This window comes from Anser anser (genome assembly GCF_964211835.1).
Source record: "Anser anser genome assembly, chromosome: 18".
In the NCBI taxonomy this organism is placed as follows: Eukaryota; Metazoa; Chordata; class Aves; order Anseriformes; family Anatidae; genus Anser; species Anser anser.
In genome coordinates this window covers 10,603,702-10,623,809 of record NC_139739.1, presented here as the reverse complement: position 1 = coordinate 10,623,809, position 20,108 = coordinate 10,603,702, and the positions used below count along the sequence as shown (strand labels likewise).

The 20,108-nt window shown below is 37.0% G+C and overlaps 1 protein-coding gene across 2 annotated transcripts in view; it reads left to right on the top strand.

The window, feature by feature from the left end:
• The window catches only part of SPECC1L (sperm antigen with calponin homology and coiled-coil domains 1 like), a 70,043-nt gene extending 55,563 nt beyond the window's left edge, over nucleotides 1-14,480 (top strand). For both annotated transcript variants that reach the window (XM_083803850.1, XM_083803851.1), the window contains exons 14-16: nucleotides 3,323-3,439; nucleotides 4,335-4,394; nucleotides 6,830-14,480. In XM_083803850.1, the coding sequence (XP_083659976.1) occupies nucleotides 3,323-3,439; nucleotides 4,335-4,394; nucleotides 6,830-6,919 (267 nt within the window). In that variant the 3' untranslated portion in view covers nucleotides 6,920-14,480. The remainder of the gene's footprint in view (nucleotides 1-3,322; nucleotides 3,440-4,334; nucleotides 4,395-6,829) is intronic.
• The last annotated feature ends 5,628 nt before the right edge of the window (nucleotides 14,481-20,108 follow it).

The window sequence follows — 20,108 nt, the reverse complement described above, 5'->3', positions numbered from 1 at the left end:
TTAATGCAAGATTGATTTCATTATACTGACCACGCTTTTTCAAAAAACCACAAGTAGTTAAAAGCATTTGGGAAATAAAATTATGCTGTATTTAAAAGTGCCAGTTATGTGCTCAAAGCCCTATGTAAAAGATTAAATTTTAAGTTTGTCCAGTTTCTAGATTTGTGCCTGACCAATATAACAATTTTTCAGTTCAAGAGGTAATAATCATTCATAATGCTTGGAGCAATTGGAAACAGAAACCAGTCCCTTTTAATTGTTTCCTTCCGTTGTATTTAATTCAGCTTCTCTGGATACATTAAGATTCTGGGATGATAGATTTGTTTTCTGCTTGTTGTCTTAGTAATAAAAGCTGGACCCTACAGGAAGATTTAGGAAAATGGGGTTTTCCAAGTTCCTCTTGAGTACCAACCAAACCTGCATGTGGAGTTTTTTAAATAGCCTCTTTTTTTCCAATGTTTATTTTCAGAATTTAACATTTTGTGGATGTTAATAGTATTTGAAGTGATATTTTGCTTATACAGCTATAATGTTTAAGGAAAAATGAATTTCTCTTAGTTTCCTTTGCTATTTCAGCACAACTTTGTCCCGTTGTCTCACTCGTGTGGGGGTGAGTGAGTAAACTTACAGAACTGTTTAAAAAAAAAAAAAGTTTTCAGTTTGGAGCTGAGCACTCCTCCTGTTTTTTTAATCGAGTGAAGAGTTCTGTCTTCAGCACCGTTGTTCTATAGGTCTATTCTGTACTTCCTGCAGACTATTTTGATACCTGTCAATTTCTTTCTTTCTTATAGTCTGAGCACAAGTCTTTTTTCATCCACAGGGTTAAGCCTCAGGTGTAGGTTCTGTTCTCATACACATCGCGGAGGCATCCTATTTTCTGACGAATGAGCTCTTGCTTGTTGATGCCCATCCTGAATCCTGCTGCAGAGACCACTGTTCTAGCTCGCTGCTTTAACAGCACTGTATTTTTTGTTTTTTCTTTCTCTGTACTCCTGAATTTCCAATCTTAGTGATTATTTTTGCTTTGAAGGCTGTGTATTCTTTCATCTCTCTTTCAGTACTGGGATCTCCTCTGTGCTTCAGTGATGCTGGTGTTCCTGCTCAAAGTCTTGCATTTTCAAATAAATATTGCTGTGCCTCCTCTGAAATGTGTGGAGTAGGCTGGGAGAGTTTCTCCCTGTAGCCAGCCACAAAACCTCATTCTTCTTTGGAATCCTCATTGCAATTCTCCTTTGCTGTGCTGTATAAGCTGTAAACAACATCAGGTGATGAGCTGTAGCTAGTATTTATCATGCTAGTAGTTGCTCAGTTATCTTTGTGCATAGCCAATCAATGTAAAATAAATAAACAAAGTAATAGTAAGCTTTGAGAGGCAAGGTACTATCAAACTTTATTTTGATTGTACAGTGACAGGCTTTATGAATTCCCAGTCTACAGTAAACAGAGTATGTACTGCCATAGTAGCAATTCATTAGGTACTCATTGAAACTATAAGCAGCATTAAGTCACAAGACTGGAAACTGGTGTGTTAGAAACTGTTAATCAGATTCAGCAATGCTTCAGCATCCCTCTTTGCTGATATTTTTCCCTTTTTCCCCAGTCGCGCACTGTGTCTTGCATTTGTTTGCCTAATTTAAGTAACATCAAAAAAGTTTTAAATGTGCATTGATTTAAATCCAATTTCCTGTCTCTTGAGGAGAAAGGAGGGAGAGCTTCTTTTTTTTTTTCCTTTTTTTTATTATTATTATTATTATTTTCCCATCCCTGTGGCTTGAGGAAGCTGTGTGAAGAACACGTTCCCACAGACTGGGGGTCTCCAACAATGACATTTCCGTTCGCAAGCAGGCGGCTGGGTGGCAGGCAGGGCTCAGACCACTGCCCTGGCCATTGTGAGTGCGAGCACGTACGCGTACGTCACCATAGTCTGAACCTGCATTTTGCGGACTTTGTATTAAAAGTGCTAAAGCTGAGCAGGAAATGGAGATTTCCCTCGCATTCTTCTAGAAATTGCATTTAGTTTTGTTTTTTTCCTCTGTTGGAGGGGGGTTGCAGTTGTCTTCAATTTGTAATCCGAATCATCAGTTTCACAAGAAAATGTGACTGCCTCAGTCGTCAGCATGTTTGGTGCCTTAAAATGGATCCCATGTGCATTTTTCTGCTAGAGGGATGAAAAGTCTGGTGTCCTGTCAAAAGCAGGTGATGCCTGCTAACTTTGTGTCAGCTGAAAAGGTGACTTGTGAAAAGGTGACATTTCTGATTCTGTGATGGGAGGTTATAAATAATTCCTGCTATATTAAAGCTTAAGTTTAAAAAAACTAGGTAGGGGAGCTGGTTAGCTTCTGCTTAAACCCAAATAAGAGTTAGATATTAAAGCATAGTTATATTTCTCCATAGAGGTCTCAAAAAAAAAAAGAAAAGACTGAGTTGTTGTCACTGGTTGGTTCTTAATTAAAGTTTAAACTGACTGCTATCCACTGAGCTGCTCTAGCATTGTTTGACTGCCAACAGCCAAGTGTACAGTAATTTAAAAGGTCACTGAGGCATCTTGTTCATGACTCGTTTGGACAAGGCTGCCTCTTTTTACAGTAACCTTGTATGCAGTCTCAGGAGGTTGATTTACCAGTAGCACTGAGTTTCCTACTGGAACCAAAGGATGAGGAGGGCAAGATTGCATTTTTCATTTTCAGTTTCAGTCCCCCAAACGTGATTCCCTGCTACTGTTGCTGTTAAATCTGTTGGAAGATCTTTATTTGGAATGGCAACTTATTTTTTGTTTGCGATGTTGTACACGGAAGTTTTTTGTATAGAAATGGTTTGTTTAGAAGAGAAAATACTTTTCCACATTGATTAGAAATTTTACCTGGATATTAATGCAGGTGAAGCATAGAAGTAAAACCTTATCCTAACAGAAATACTAGCATGTGATCCATTTCAGGGATTTTAGAAAGAGTCCTGGCACGTGTCTGTTACACGTTTGCTTTTATATCTTGCAGCGTACAGTTATACCAAATCTATTCTTTTAACACTTTCTTTAGCTTATCTTTGTACATCTTTTAGCAGCGTTTGCACATTTTTGAAGTTTAATGTTACCTAGTTTGTGTAAGTAATATGTAAGGTAACTGACATTTTTACCGTGACTTTTTTATTTGCCATAGTAGTGTGTTTTGGGTTGTTACCACAGAACTTTGATGTTAGGCTGTTTGCTTTGTGTGCTGATTTCTTCAAAGGCTTAATTAAAAAAAAATAAGTGTTGACAGAACTGATACTTGTTAGATTATGATTTTAATGTTGCTTTTATTTTGTTTGTATTTTTCCCTTCAAGAATATCGACATAACAAACTTCAGCAGCAGCTGGAATGATGGCTTAGCTTTCTGTGCCGTCCTCCACACGTACCTCCCAGCCCATATACCCTATCAAGAACTAAACAGCCAGGACAAGGTATGACATTAAAAAAATCCCATTCCAGGGACTGAGGCTAAATAATTTATATGGACTAATAAAGAAAAATGAGCAAATTTAAGCTCTAAAAAAAATATGGAAGCAATCTTACTAAGAATCATATTTGAAACACTTCAGAATACCTTACTGCTATTCTCTTTATAACTCTCCCTTTTATTTTTAATATTATAAGATCTTTGAAAAAAGGAAGATCATAAATTTAAGTGAGTTTATTTTTTATTTTTTTTTAACCTTAACACTTGGGAAATGTTTTCGGTTAAAGTTTTTGGCAGCAAGGAGCATTTAAACCTAAAGATTTGAAATCCGTCAAACTTCTATCTTTCAGTATTTCTTCCATCTCTCTAAATATCACAAGTATGTTCTTTTATCTGACTTTATCATACTCCTAAGTAACTGTGCTCTTAAGTTGGATGTGCAAACTGAAGGAGAACTTGAAGATGTCAAGACTGTAGAGTAGCCTGTCTGTATCGTAGTGTGCTGTTGTTGATACCTACTGGTATGCGATCTGGAAATGTATTATTGGTAATTCCAAAACCATAAAATAGTATTCCATGAACATGTGCAGAGATTTTTATATTTATTCTTTTTTAAAGATTAAACCACTTACTGTTTAGCATTTAAAAGTCAGTATTCTTCATTAACAGTGATTTTTTTCAGCATTATCTTATGACTAAGGAATTAATAAACTTGAAAAACTCAAATTTTTAGATGATATTAGGACATGTTAATTCCTATGGCTCTTTTTAAACCAATAGTGTCAAATTATAGACTCCATTTGAAATAAAAGTAGCAGCTTTACTATAAACATTCTTAACACCACTTTATTATGTTTGAAGTAGTATCTCCTTCTAATATGTTTTTTTATTTCATGCAGAGAAGAAATTTCACTTTGGCTTTTCAGGCAGCTGAAAGTGTTGGCATCAAATCTACTCTGGTAAGTTTGAAATACGTACTGAATGAATTACATCCCATTTGTAAAAAATCAAATGATTCTATTTTGTACTTTTGAAAGATTTTGATGCTTATTACTTAAAAATAACAGCAGATGAGCTCAGCTAGATGTTGTAGTCCCTGTATCAGACTTGACTGAAAAAATAATGATACGCCCATACATCATTGTCTTTGTTTAATCTCTGTCAGTCTAATATAAACCCAGTGTGGTCAACAACTTAATACTGTTTTTTTTTTCACTAAAACAGTGACTGAGATAAAGATCTGTACTCAAGCTGCTGCAGCAAAAGCAACAGCATGACCAGTGACAAATAGGGAATGGCATGAAGCTGTACTAGGGGAGGTTCAGGTTAGATGTTAGGAAAAGGTTCTTCATTGAGAGGGTTGTTGGGCACCGGAAAAGGCTCCCCAGGGACATGGTCAGAGCACCAAGCCTGACCGAGTTGAAGTGTTTAGCCAATTCTCTCGGACATACGGTTAATTTTTAGATTAGTCCTGTGTGGAGCCAGGAGTTGGACTCCATGATTCTTGCAGAACCCTTCCAATTCAGGGTGTTCTGTGGTTTTATGAGATAAACTCTTATAAAAGGAAGATTCAAAAAAACTCATCTCTCAATATAATAAGAAACAATAATAAAGGTAATGTATTTTTTTAGAATACTTTGAGAAATAGTTAAGTGATACTGTCTTCAAGAATAAATTAATTTTCTCCCATCCCTAACCTGCTTTCAAATTATTTGCCTCTGTTGGACTTCCAGAGTTATAAATCAAGCTATGTAAGTTGTTCTTTTGCTCAGTGTAATATAAGTGTCAAAATTTTAACTATATGTTTAGATTTAATTTGTTGGGATTGTAAGTTACTGAAAGATTTTTTCAATTGTTGTTTATTATAAGCTTTCTTACACAAATTTCAGCTTAAAGGAATTAGTTTTTAATATGATAGTATTTACTGGAAGACTGCTGAAGTAGGAAATTGGGAGTATCCAAGCCCTTTGTGATTAATTGCAGAAATTCTGATCCTGGGTGCAATTGCCAGGATCAGAATGATACTCAAGTGATACTTTTGTAACCTAGATTGTAACAAAGCTGCTATAGTTAGCAACTAAGAATAGAATAAAGTCAGACATTTTTAAAAATACCACTTTCCTTGATCCTTATCAGAGCCTTTACTCCACCATTGTATTTGCTCACAATGGCAATGCAGCTCTTGGGTATTACTACTTCAGCTTTGTCAGAGATTTGAAATCTGGAAGTTTCTTACCAAGTGCTGATGTAAGAATTAGATTGTGGAAAATAACCTCTGTAATTCTTACATAATTTAGCTTTAGACTAAGTGATTGCTGTTTGTCCTTTTGATTTTTGCCATGTACTTAATTACAGGCATCCTGAAAAGGCAAATTAAAAGAAATTAAATCCTCTGTGCAAATTGTGTCCATCTTAAGGATTTAGTATTTATTTACACACCTACATAAGCAGTGTGCGTAGTGTTTTGTTTCATTTTCCTCCTCGACCATGGGTGGAGTGTGAACAAGGGTTTGAAAACTACTGTATGCAAATAGTAGTGGTAATGCAAGGGGAAGTTATTTGTTCCCAGAATAGGAAAGTGTTCAACTACTTTCATGTGCAGAATTAAAAACAAACAAAAATTTTCTCTTTCTAGAATTCTGGAGATTCTTGTAACCAAAGCTTACAAAACAGTTCCTTACAGTAAATAAAAACACTTAGGAACTACATCACTGTTTTCCTTTGTACATGTGCTGAAAAGGGTAAGTGAGGCTGTGTTTGCCTGGCTTATTCCCAGATAGTCTGGCATACTGTTGTTAAGAAACACATGAACTGGCCTGTCAGTTAAACACACTGATGCTTTGAATCTTGCACGTACTGAACTGGCGGTAAAGCCAACTTCCCTCTTCCTTGCCAATTTACTCAGAAATACCTATCAAAGTAACCTCAAGTTCAGAGGTCTACTGTAAAGTGAGATCATCATTTATTGACTCTTATCCTGGTACAAATTTTGAGCTTTAGGTTCAGTTAATATCTGGGCTTTGATTCTGTGCCTCTCAGTTCCTGGGTAGATTGTATTGGCTTGTGAGGCTGATGTAAGGGGTTGGTGAACAGTAAAGTCGTGATGGCTAATTGTACTAAAAGGGGCACAGCTCAGTATTCACTGTTAGCTGTTTTTCTGGTTTGAGATTGAAATGGCTATCCACAGATGTCCTATTCATAGCTGTTTACATTTTGAAGGTAATATAAAGTTATATGGAGGAATTTTCTTCCAGATGCATGAGCGTTTTCTTCATCAGCACTTTAAATTGTAGAGACTTTACAGATTTGCCATTAACATGAATTTGTAAAAATATTACCACGTTCCTCACAAAGTTGTTATTCCTGTTTTTGACCAATCTGTTTTCTGTGACAGGACATCAATGAAATGGTGCGAACTGAACGTCCAGACTGGCAGAATGTCATGCTGTATGTTACAGCAATTTACAAATACTTTGAAACCTGAAACCCTAATAATTCAAAAGATTCATGGGATAGAACCAACATTAGCTACCAGATCGAAATCTTACTGAAATGCTAATCCCCATTTCACTGAAAACTGGCAACATTTGAGCCCCCTCAAACTTCAGTGACACTGTTCTGGATTGCTTCAGATTGCTTCAGCTACTAAGCTTGGAAACAACTGTTCGAAAGCAAGAACTTGTTGCCACGCTGCTTGGAATAACCCAAGTTATTAAGCTATTCAGATTAATTATGTAGCCTAAAGAGCCTGGACTACTGATGTACTGCCTTTCCAGCCAGACTTCCTGAAGCTTTCTTTCCTAAGAGAGTGAGGTGAATAGATTCTGTAGCATATAGGAGACTAAATGTACAGCTAATGCTTTGAGAAGGAAAAGGATAACATGGCATCATATTACTGAACTTTCTGTAGTGTCCTGATACCACAGAGTCTGAATCTTCCACCCATGGCCTATGGCACCCCAAGACAGTAGGGTTCTTAATGATGATCTAGTTATTGCCTTTACTGCTATTTTCCCTCCTTCAAAATGTGCACAATATTCTAGGAAAACAAGCTTTCGTTCCATAACGACAACTTGAGTGGAAAAGTGGTCTTGATACCTCGAATAATTTGGCACAGAAGAACTCTTCATTCTAAAGCTTCGTTATAAGCCTACCTCTGTCACAGCGATGTGGCTTCCAACTTGATCTTATGGATTGTGAAGACTAGCCACGTACAGCTCCTGGTTTTCAGGGTACGCTGTACTTAAAGGGATCTGTCACAACCTCCCTGTGCTTCCATGATAACAGAAATGAATCAATAATCAACCCTTGTATGGCTTGTTCTTTCCCCTCTTCCTTCATTGCCTGTATAGCATGCACAGCTACCCCAGGCTTTACTTCACAGCAATACAAGCAAACATCATGGATATCTGTGGTAGAATTTTGGAACTGGGATAGCATTTCCTCTGCAGAGAAGATACTTTCAATAAGATGTAATAATGAAGTAATTTGTCTCAAAATCCAGCTTTGCCATGTTTCCTGTGTGTTTTTTTCGTTGATGTCGCACATCTTTATCTGACTGACAGAAGGTGAGATGTTCTCTGACAAGAACTGTGGAGGAACTAATGAAATGTGTGAAGACCCAGTAGTCTTGAATATTGCGTGGAAAAGACTCACTGTCACAAGGAAGGAATTGAGAAACTTTAGTCTTGATCAGCTTTTATTTTCCTAAAATGTACCTGAATTCATGTAACAGCTCTCGGGCAAAAGAGTTCAAGTGCCTTAGCTATCATTCAATTGATACATCCTGGCACTTCAGGGCTTTGTGAAGAATGTTAATGGCTCAGAATGATTTCATCTTTCCATTTGTCATAAGCTGTTAAAATGTTTGTTGTAACCTTGTTTGTCAAATTAAGGGAAGGCTTCACTCTGCCATTGCTTCTGCCTCCTGTTTTTCGGAATACTTAGCAGCAGTTAAGCCACAGTTGAACATGTCTTATTAATATTAAGCAGAAGCCTACTTTAGAAGTGAGTTCTGTAACAACTGCTATTTATAAGCACATGCTCTTTCAACACAGTAACCCTGTTATTAAGAAAATTAATCTGCCATTCCTGTGGTGCTCTTATGACTGTTAAGGACAGTTTGAATGTCATGGATGTTAACCCAGTGAATGCAACCCTGCTTGGTATCTGTGAAACTTCATCATGGTATAAAAGCACAGATTTAACTCAGCATTATTGCCAAATCTCAAAAGCTATCATTTGAAGAACATAGCCCACGTGAAGAATAATAATTCAGCAGTTAGCATTAGATAAAATTACTTCTTACAGTGCTTGCACTGACAGGTCTGTAACACAGTAAAAATGTGCTTGTGAGAATTATGAAAAGTTGATAAATAACTACTTAATCCATAATGAGGGTCGTTGGAGAAGTTTTCAGAGCAGCAGTGTCTCATACATCCTTACAATTCTTTAGACCAAATGGCCCTAAAAGTGGCTAGATACCCTCAGATTATCAGTTGGTGCATTTGAAGAGCCAGCATTATCTAAAGACAATTGGTGCAAGAGAGGCTTCAAATGAAGAATCTTCATTGACAGATTTTAATAAAAGTCTGAAATACAATTCCCTCTCCCGTATATTTCTTCCAATATTTTTATTTTACTTCTTCAAATCAGTCTCAATAAGAATAGTCCTATAGGAAATACCCACTCCTGCTATTTCACATTGTATGTCTTACTAAATTCCAGTTTGTGCACATTTGTGCTTAAAAATCTCTGCTCTTCCCTTGAACAGACATCCTTGTCTGTGATTCTTATTCGTTGCCATATATTTTAAGAAAATATTTTTCTAATGAAAAGGACATTTCTTTCTCTAAATCCACTAATGACCAGTTGAATTTTTAAGCTGATTTTTTTCTATCTAATTGTCTACTTCATTTACCCAAAATATTGTACTAGTCTTTAACCAAAATAACACTTAATGGTATAGCCATTTGTAGAAGGGGAAATTGCATTTTTCAGATAACCTTCATTTAAAAGATAAGCTGCTAGTCTTCAGAGAGAGAGAGAGAGAAGTTATGAGTAATTATAGAAAAGATCTTATTTTGAACTTCATAGCTCTGCAAACTTCTTGGTGTGGTCTGTCTGATTAAACCTCTATCTGTAAAGGAATACTGGGCTCCATAAGTAGATTTGTTTTTTATAAAGATATATCTGAGCCTTTACAAATAAGATGCCATACAGCTGTCCAAGTGACCATAATGAAGCAATGAAAGATATCAAACAAACAAAATACCCTGCTGCATTCTACTACGTGTATTTTTCTAAAGGTTCAAACAGCATTTAATTTTTCAAATAGAAGGATAGCTGTAGTCCTTCTGGATGTGGGTGATACTGTTCTACTTGGTTCCTACTTACACTTAATCCTGAAACAGCCTGTTGGTTTTTTACATACGAAGCGAGGTTTCTGCTGATTTACTTTCTTCTCTTTTTCAGTCCAGAAAATATTTCAGAATGTAGTTTAAAAAAAAAAAAAGACAAATATTTTATCATCTGTTTATATTACTGCGTTTTAATATGTGCCTTGCAAATGCCTGTGCTGTAGTATATCAGGGTTACTCATTGCCAGCTTGCAGGGGTGGGGGCAAAATTGATCTGTCAAGCATATTGATGTAGATACAGCTATGTGATCTTCTGGATCCTGTTTACTGAAACACTTTCACAGACTACAGAGATGTCAGGTTAGAGCCAGATGTGCATTGGGGTTGGCTAGATGTCATCCTGATGCAAGATCATAAACAGTGAACTGAGCAAACACTTGTGGGGTTTTCTTTACCAAAAAGAAGGAATGGAAAGAAAAGATAAATTTTGGTAATTCAGGAAAATTCCTGTCACTGAATGAAATTTTGGTACAGAGTGTCTAACAATAATGGAATTGCGGTGACTTCAGAATGATTTATACTTGACTTGGTTTTCAGTTGGTTTGGTTTGATTCGGTTTGATGTGGTTGTCTTGTATATTTAAATGGAAACACTAATTCAGTACCTCTGCTGTGAATCTCAGTGACCGTCACAAAGACCTTTCGTTCTTATGCCTGAAAAATTGTGCACAAAATTTTCCCTTTTAAAATTGTTTGTGGATAGATTATCCAGAATATAGTATTTATTCACTACGTATTCTGATTTAAAAGTAGTTTTCTGTCTCTTTTGCATAAAATATGTTCGTCAAGTTACACTTATCACTTACTGGATAATTATTGATGATTTCTCTCCAGTTCTGTAAAATATTCACACTGTTTTTGTGTTTATGGGAAATTTGTTATCATGCTTTTGTTCATTCCTTTATTTGCCAGAGCAAAACAAACTCAGCTTTGATATGTTGGTTATTAATGCACCAGCTGCTGTTAATGCTGCTGGCTGCCGGCAGGCTCCGGTCGTACCTGCTCAAGGAGAAACAAACACTTGCTCTGATGATGCGCACGGTGCAGTGGTTTAAACTGCTGAGGATCTGCCTTAAGCAATTCATAGCTGAGGCAAAAAATTCTCCTTGGTGTCTCCCTTCTGCTAATGATCTCAGTGTTAAATTCTTTGTTTTTCCAGTTCCCTGACTGAACACTTAGACAGTTAAAAACTGACAGTTTGGATTCTATTGCATCTTTTGCATGACCAAAACAGTACTTTTTCTCAAATCTATCAATTTCTATACAGTTTTCACCTAAGTACAAATTTTATTTTAGCCTAGTTCCAAACAAGATCATTTGGGAAGCTGGAGATATGGAAGACTTCTGGGTGTTTTTCTTACTTCATTCTGCTTGTGACCAGCTTGGGAACGCTGTCTGGTTTTTAACTGATACGTGACAGTCTCTTCTAAAGCTGCCCCTCCTGACTGGCTGGCTGGCAAGAAGTTATGCACAGGCTAAAGCTAAGCCTTTAATACTGTGTTTATATGACTCATGCGGTGACTTTACCTCTTATTTGCCTATTACAACTAACACAGTCACAGTTGAGCTGCAGGCTGCCTTGAGCAGGAGCTATTAGAGAGCACAATTCTTCTGGGAAGGAGGCCAGTTGTATACCTGACACCAGTTTTTGCCTATTATGAGAAATACTCCTGCTGAGGTGGCCTAAGAAATGGAATTTTAAAATAGCATTTGTGTACAGGTTGATTTAACTATATAGTTTGTTTGTGGTCCTTCCCTTGACTTGGCAAATATTTATTTCTGTGTTATTTTTATGTTCTGCCAAGCTCTATTTCTGCAATCCCTTTAAGCTAGCAGTAGTGTATGAATACTTAATAAAATTAACCAGTTTGAGAAGTGATTTGCTGGGAAGTGCTGTTAAAGCAGAGTAGTCATCTATGGGTTTTAGACATGGTGCTGTGCTTTCCCAGGTTAGTGTGTGTTGATTGGCAAAATACATTAGAACTGCTCAACTCTTCTTTTACTTCCTTACCTCCCATATGGTCTGCCTTACCCCAGGGGATCCATCAGGTGTTCCTGCTCCAAATTTACCAACACCTTAGATGTGTTGCAGGTTCATAGGCATCTTTCAGAATGTTTAATTGTCTCCATTTAGAAAGGTACCTCTAATAGTGTTTCTGCCTTCAAAGGAGAGTGGCTAGCTGGGTTTTGGATTACTCTTTGGCTTACTGAGCTTGTGCAGTCCTTCGTTCAGCTAAGTTTTTTTCTGTATGTTCCCTATGATTTCAACATCAGTGTTGAAGTATGCTTGGTAATTGTCAAATCGATTATGTTGAGCATCTGGAATATGTAGCAAGTACACTTCTTGATAATTAATACTAAATAACTAAAGTTCAAGTTTTGTACACTTCTGATTTCTGTTAATGTTGACAATGTCTTTTTTTTCCTTATGCGCTTGCCAGTTTTTGGGCCACAACACCCCTGAACTCAGTTTGACGAGGCCACTATCCTGGCCTCCGTAAATGAATTCATTCTGTGAAAATAGATGTGTTTCCTCACACTGAGACTTCAGTAACACCTACGAATACTAGATGACTTCCTTCCCACTGACATTCATCTTTTATTTGGAGTATTCCTTACTCTTAGGCCACTGTCTGCCAGAGTTACAGATAAAGTTGCCATCAGTTCCAGCAGGACTTGTGGATCCAAAATGGTAGGGGAAATTTCTTGCAGCATATTATGGCAGCCTGACGTTAGTAATCTTGTTTCATTTTAATTCCCGATTTTTAGGGGGTTTCAGTTTAGTCAACATCACTTACTCAAAGCTGAAATGTGGCACATTTATTCTCCACTGGGAAGTATGCTTCTGTTTAATAATATTTTTGAGATTGTATTTATGAAAACTAAAAAATGTTGTGAAGCTAGTTTTATTGCACTTTTCTAAGGCTTTTGTATTTTGCATAGTGTTCTAGAATATGAACAAGTTGTTTGGGGAAGTTAAGGTTTGAAACTTACTCTGCCCCGGCTTAGCAATGTATTATGTGCATTCTCATTCTAGTGACGTATGTATTATTTCAAGTGCATGTGACATGGGTATTTATATGGTAGTTCCGAAGCCCAGTGGACATTTCCTGCTGCAGAGGAGCCATTGGCAGTCCTGGTTCCACAGTTCATGAACTGACCTGTTTTGACAGTAGACTGCATTTGCAATAATGGAATAGCTGATTATTTTTTTTCCTGAACTCTTTCAATAAATGGGGAAAAAGAGGCTCTTCTTTTTTGTTCCATTGTTGAAGTTTCTCCGGAGGCTTATACTGGTTTCCAATGATTGCATATCTTCAGCTAGGATGATTACTTGGGAATCAGCTCAGTAAAGAGGGCACAAGTACACATAACGTACTCAAGTAATTAATCCTCATAACTTGCAACATTTCAGTTTGTTAGGAAATTGTTTTTACATGTATAGTAGGGTCATTTTTACTATTTTTAAGTAGCACTTTTATACTTATCTGAAGGGTTTTTTGAACAGAAATGTCTTCTGTATGTTATCTAATGGAAAGAAAGTGTAACACTATGAAACAAAACATAGAATAGCTAGCTTCCAGACCGTCAGTTCACTTTAGGTCAGTAATGATCAAGAGTTGTTCAATGTGTATGAAATATATCAATGATTCCATTTAATATTGGGCAACTCTCCAGATCAAAGTCAGAAGGGCATTAATTGGTACCCTCTAGCTCATGGATGTGAGGGTACTTTCAGTTCAGGAGTGAGGCAGAATTGACAGAACAGTGTGATGAATTTTGGACTTCATGAAAAAACAAAATTTTATTGATGTCTCAGTCTAACTTCACAGCACTATATTAGATAAAGACTAACCTTGTTTGAATAGACACCACAGCCAGTACTAATATCTCCTAAATAACTAATTTAAAGCTCGTTTTCCATGGCCTTTAAAGATGACATAAAAAACGGTAGTTCTTCTCTTCCATCCTGCTTTTCTGATTTGTGTCGGTTTTATACTCATTTGAAACACAAATGTTAGACTGACCTAACAGCACGTCTATGGGTTTAATAATTCTCATTCTAAACAAGCACTTTTCTCTATTCCAAAACCCTTGCAAATGGTTTACTTGCACATTCACATACATTGTTTTGCATAAATGTGTATTTATATGTACATATAAATACACACATGCAAATGTTTGTGTGTGTATATGTACATATGCAGATTTTTAATAAAACTGAACATCTTTCAAGAAGTGCTTGATTCTTTAATACTTAGGATGGTGTAGTAGCTTCTGTATTTAAAAGGTAAGGAGGAAAAAAGAATTTTGTTTCTGGTTAGATCTGAGAACTATAGTTTTGAGGAAAATTTGTAAGTGTGTTCAAATTGTATTTCACTCTGTTTCTGGTTTGAAAGGCACAACCTGTTAGGTATTGGAACTTAAAAGGTCAGCAAGTGTATTTTAAGCTAAACCTTTTGGAGGACCAATATGCTTTTAGTTTGCAAGGACCACTAAAGATCTGGGCATTTACTTTCTACATAATGTATTCTGTATGAGTATTTAGTATGTATGCCTTCAATTTGCCAATGTTGCCATGTTTTCTTCTTAATTATTCATGAAATAAAGATTGCAAATAGCAAAATGTGTCTTTGTTTTCTTGAGTGAGGCTGCTACAAAAAGGGATATTTTAACACCATTTCTGACACTGATTTTTCAGGAGTAAACGTGACAAGAAGTAGTTTGTGGAGGTTTATGTGCCGTGGATGAGAAGTACAGACCAATGATTTGCATGCCTATAACTGCGCGATTTTCTGGAAATCATCTCTGTTACGGTATATCAGCATATTTTATGATATCTACCCCCAAAGAATTTTAAATGATAACATGGCGAATACTCTGTATATGAGGTATGTATTTAAAGCGTCTGCCTAGTCTGGATTAAATATGAGCAACAGAGAAGGGAGTTCTAGCAAATATTTTCAATTTAGGCAACTTCTTTAATATAGAATACATAATGCAGGATTAAAATTATTTAAATATTTAGTCCAACCAAGTAAGGCAATGTGTTCTCTATCTCACAGGAAATCAAGGGGGCTGGAGGGGAGCTGGGCATTTTATCACTTGAACACTTCAGTGCATTTAAAACAGATGTCTAAAAGTAAGATTTCCAGGTGAAAATAAAGATTAGAACACCTTAAATGTAATTTGTTCTCATTCATCCTGGGTGGTAACTGCTTTTAAATTCAGTTTTATCTGAAATGGTGTAAAAACGGTTACAGAGCTTTAGTCTTGAGCGCTCTGAAATAAACTTGATCCAGAGGTTTGGGTTGGGATCCTTTTTATTTCAAACTTTGTTCTTAAATGCACTGGTTAGCGGATGTGTTTCAATATATCTGTTCCTTAAAGGTTTTCTTTAAGATTTGGTGTGTTGTTCTCTGTTCAGAAATGCCTTTCACTCAGTAATGTTATTCTGCAAGAAAATGTCTTGCTTTTTTCTTGGGGTGAAATATTCTCACTGAATTTGAGTGATTTAAGAGAACTATTCTTAGTTCTCAATTTATCTATATCTTGTTTTTAAGTATGGGTCTTCAGTTTCTGTACTTAAGAATAAACGTTTTAGTGTGTAGTAAAATCTCGCGTCAGAAAGTAGATGTTTTTCTTCTCTGTAGCAAGTGTGTGACAGCGTTGTAGAAGTGACTTGTACACCTGCACTCAGCAACGTGAAGGTCAAGACAGAAGCAGTGAGCAGGATGTAGGCCAGGCCTGAGGTATGTTGAAACAACAGTGTCTGCATGATCTGTGGGGCTGCAACTTTTCTTACCCATAGTCACTGAAATAGCATTCCCTAACCAGAGTTTTGTGGCTCTTTTTTTACCAATTGTCTTACAAGCTGCCACTAGATAATTTTGTTAAAAATGTAGAACTAGTGCCATAAGCGTGTTTAAGTTGAACGTAATAAAATCAGTTAAATAATTTGGAAGGTTGTACTGTAATGAACTGCAGCTATCTGGAGTAGTAAAATAAAAACCTCAGAAGCAACAGCATTATAATATTCCATTGTATTATATCAGAAAAGCTTAGACTGGAGTCATGGTTGCTCGTCACTTAAATTCTGTACAGGAAGTAGGTTAGTATTACAGAATTTGCAACTCAAATTCTTATCAAAAGAGTTTCACAGTGACTTTGACCATAGAGAGAGACTTGAGTTATATTGTATGTTATAAAGTCCCAGTACCTGGACTCACCCCTCTCCTGTTTGTGGTTCCACAGAGCACGTATTCAAGAGGGGCTCGTGAGGATGTCAATTTTTCCCAAATGCAATTCTTTTCAAAACACAGATACTAATTTAGCACAAAAAGCTTACTCCCTTCTCCAGATGGGAAGTTATTAATAGCCAGCAGCTACTGCTAAGACAGAAAAATAATAATCCTGAATTCTCTGCGCTTCTTTGCAATGCCTTTACCATTGTTCACCCTTTCTTAGCTTCCCTCTTCTGTTTTTTTAGCTTCCCTCTCTGTTTTGCCTAGCTTTCATAAAAGCTAGTATCAACGGTATCTTCCTTTGGGCCCAGCAGTTGTGTTTTGGTATCTTAAATTGGTATGTTTTCTTTTTCATTATCAGTCCTTATCAGTAAGGTATAATATTCTTTAACATTGTTCAAAAAACAGTGAATATAGGGTGGAAAGCTCCAGTACCTTCCATATAAATTAGTGCTTGATGCTGTAACCCAATGGTATGAACAGAGAAGTTAGCTAATTAGCCTCTCCATTCCTGGCAGCTCAAGGTTAGAGGAACATTTATTTATCTAATTATTTATCTAAATAAATTGTTATTACATTCTTTTTTCTCTTAGAAAGGTTGTTCTGAAAATTTCCCTGTGCAAGTCTTTGTTTAGAAAAAAAAATAGTGAATTAAAAAGACAAAGCAGATAGATGACTGATGCTATCAGTCCTATTCCATGTTAAGGTTTTTACTAGTCTTCATCTGCCGTTGCCCTCTATATCACCATGGTTTTGTTGAAGTCTGTTTATAGAAGTGAATTTCTGTATATGAAATGCCCTGTTTGAAAAATAAGATCTCAACTTCTCTTAGATGTTCTTGGCCCAGTTCTTTGGAGCCTTCTTACCCTCATTGTGAAAATCGGGTCGAACACAGTAGAGTGACTTACGGTATTTTTACAGGTAGACTTTTGCATTGATTATGTAGTGTGAGGAAATACTTGTGCTTCTTTCCAATGCTGTGCACAGCTTACTCCCTTGTTTATGCTTCCTTTTCTTAAACCATTTTAGACTCTTCACGCCAGAAGCCTCAAAGTTAAGCTCTTAAAAATGAAAGAAACTTGAGAAGGAGACATAACAGTCTGGAGACAAATTCACTGAGCTGTTGACAATATCATATTTTTCAAAAAATAAATAACCCACAGAGTACTGAAATGCCATCATGTTAACACTGTGAGTCTTGGGGGGGGGGGGGGGGCAAATTCAGATTCCGTAGACTGCAATGGAGTTAGCCCAGGGTAGAGCCTGCAGTACATGTAACCAGTCCTATTGCTTTAAAAATAAAATCACAATGTTGGAAGGTTTGAGTGAGAGGGATGCTGAACATCTGTAGTTTCGCACTTCAGGAGCTGTTAAAGTGTTCAGTCCTTTCAAAAAATCTTTCCGGAAGATGGGTGGTCTAACAATGATGTAGCTGGAATTCTTCTGTTCAGCAGAGAAGAAACTTAAAGGGAAGGCATGCAGCAATTTTGTTTATGGCCAGAGGTACAAACACTATAAAAGCATTGGAACAAGTGCTAAAGCACTAACTGAACTTTATAAAGGTACCAAATTCTATCATTTTGCACAAACACTTCGAGTAGGTCAGAGTCGTTCTGAGCCTGAGGAGGGAGTGGTGTGAAGCAGGGTCAGTAGCTACTTCCTGTCTCTCCTGTGTTGTAACAGGAGCTTGGATGTACACAATGTGGATTTTGTCAAGTTAAATAAGGGTTGCCCTCTCTTTGCTCCTTGAAAAAAATGAGAATAGTGTTAAGTGAAGAGGAATCATCTGACGACTTCTTGCTGGGCCTTGAGCTCCAACAGTGTATTGTATAAAGGTAACTTCTATATATTATTATAGAAAATAAATAGCTGTTGCTCTACAGCTCCCACGTGATGATTCATGCTACCAGTTTTCCTCTATTAATAGTCTACAAAGAATGCTTAAATTTAGATTGAACTCCATCTCGTTCTCTGTCACGCTGAATAGCATTTGAAGAAATGAAGCCAGTCTCTTTGGGGAGTGCCTTTTATGGAGACTAGTCCAATTCCTGATTTGAAACTACTGAAGATCCTTCACTGGTTCCTGATGTAAGTGCAAATGGCAGAATTTAAACGGTTGTGGATATGGGTTTACATTTCCTTGTGAGCACAAATCTTACCTTAATTGTGGCTTGTTTTCCTTAAGCTAAACTCTATGCTGGAATTTAACTGTTTGTGAGAAGGCTTTGGTCTTTGACATGGAAGATTATCCTTTAGTTAAGGTGCTAGTGATGGGCCTTTACAGCCAAGTTTTTCCACATGTAACTTTTTTTAAAGGACTCCCTCCTCAGAAAAATTTTTTCTTAGGTTTATTTTAAAATTGCTAACAAATTTCATGTTGAACAAGGTGAGAGAAATAATTAGATATATATATGTAATATATATTTAATATTTAAGGATTTGCTAGTGTTTCCAAAGGACCTCAAATAACCCTGCCTCAGTCTCTTCTCTTAGACTAAGCCAAGTGCCTTTCACTGCTTTTGAGGAGTTGCAGGCAGTATTTGTAGGTATGGGATTATGTACAAGTCCGAACATGCCATTTTAAGTGTCTTCTATACCAACATTACTTATGTGTGCTAATGCTCAGTTTGATGCATCTTTACAAAATAGGCATCTCTTACATGCAGTTGTGCATATATCAGATGGTTGTGTCTGGTTAGAAGTTTCACAATCCAGTATCCAGCTCCAAAACTGGTAAAGAATAATCCCTGCATGGAGGTGAAAAGCTGGCAATAAGAGTTTGTTGCTGATTGGTGTACACAGCATACAGGATTCGTGCTGTAAGAGTAAAGCATTGACTGTCATCTTAGCTCCAGTGCAGCACTGATATACAACCTTGCTGTTGTCACTTATCCATTAACCCTGAAGTGGCATCCAGTCAGTGCTTTATGTTGGTCTGCTGCGATTCAAGTACTGGCCCATTTAAAATTGTCACATCTAGCAAAAGTGTATAGCCAACTCATAGCTTATGGTTTAATGAGCAGAGCTGGCTATTTGGGGACAGTTTCTAGACGCTAGAGTATGTGTGATGCAAAAGTACTTCACTTTATCCTCCAAAAAAAAAGAATTATTAGACATAGTTTTTTTCTGTTTACATAAACACATTAATTCTTCCAGATTGTATTCGAGACAAACTGATGATAGTTTTCTGTAAGGCAGTTTTCCGTACAGCAACCTCAGTACATGTGTGTGACTTTTGTGCTATCTTGCTACATACAAAGGTGGGGGGCTGGTTTGGTTACAGTCATTATATTAGTCTGTTTTGTGTTTACAGTGGCCTCGCTGATGTGCCCAAGCAGGCTGTTGCTAATGCAGTATCAGCAGAGTGAATGGTGAGCTTCATGATAGGTCTCAAGTGGGAAGTCTTTATTTACTTTGCTGTCATCTTTTTGAGGGAAGCTTTCCAAGCTTTATTCTACGCTGTATTTCTAGGTCTTACCGCTTTAGCTCAGTTACTAAGTCTGAGGAGGGCAAATAGTCTTATCACTGCTTTTCAGCTGCCCAAAATTCAGAATTTTGGCTTGTTCAGTTAGGAGACAGTGTCCTGTATGTTATTGCAACTCTGCTTTTTAGGAATGCAAAAGCTTTCTTGGCTGCATTTGGGAGAACTGGAAATTTTCCTTTTTTTCCTTGCAGTCCGGGACTTCTTTCAGCTCAAGCCAGCAGCCTGCTCTAGACGAGTGGCAGTACCTTCAGTGTAGCTGCTGAGGCTGCTGGAAGCTCTCACGTGTCCAGGTAGTTTCAGCCTTCCTCTTCATGTAGTCCCTTCTCAGACTGTGCCTGGCTATAGCAGTCATAGCAATGCTGTTTTTTTGCCTTCAAGTGTTGCAAAGAAGGAAAAGAAAATTAGTGCTCTATTTTACTGCCCCCCACCTCAGAGATGATTAATATAACCTTTTGTAGTTAGTACAAAAACCAATTGTATTCCTTAACCCTCAGTTTATTGCCATTGTTGACCACTGATAAAGGAG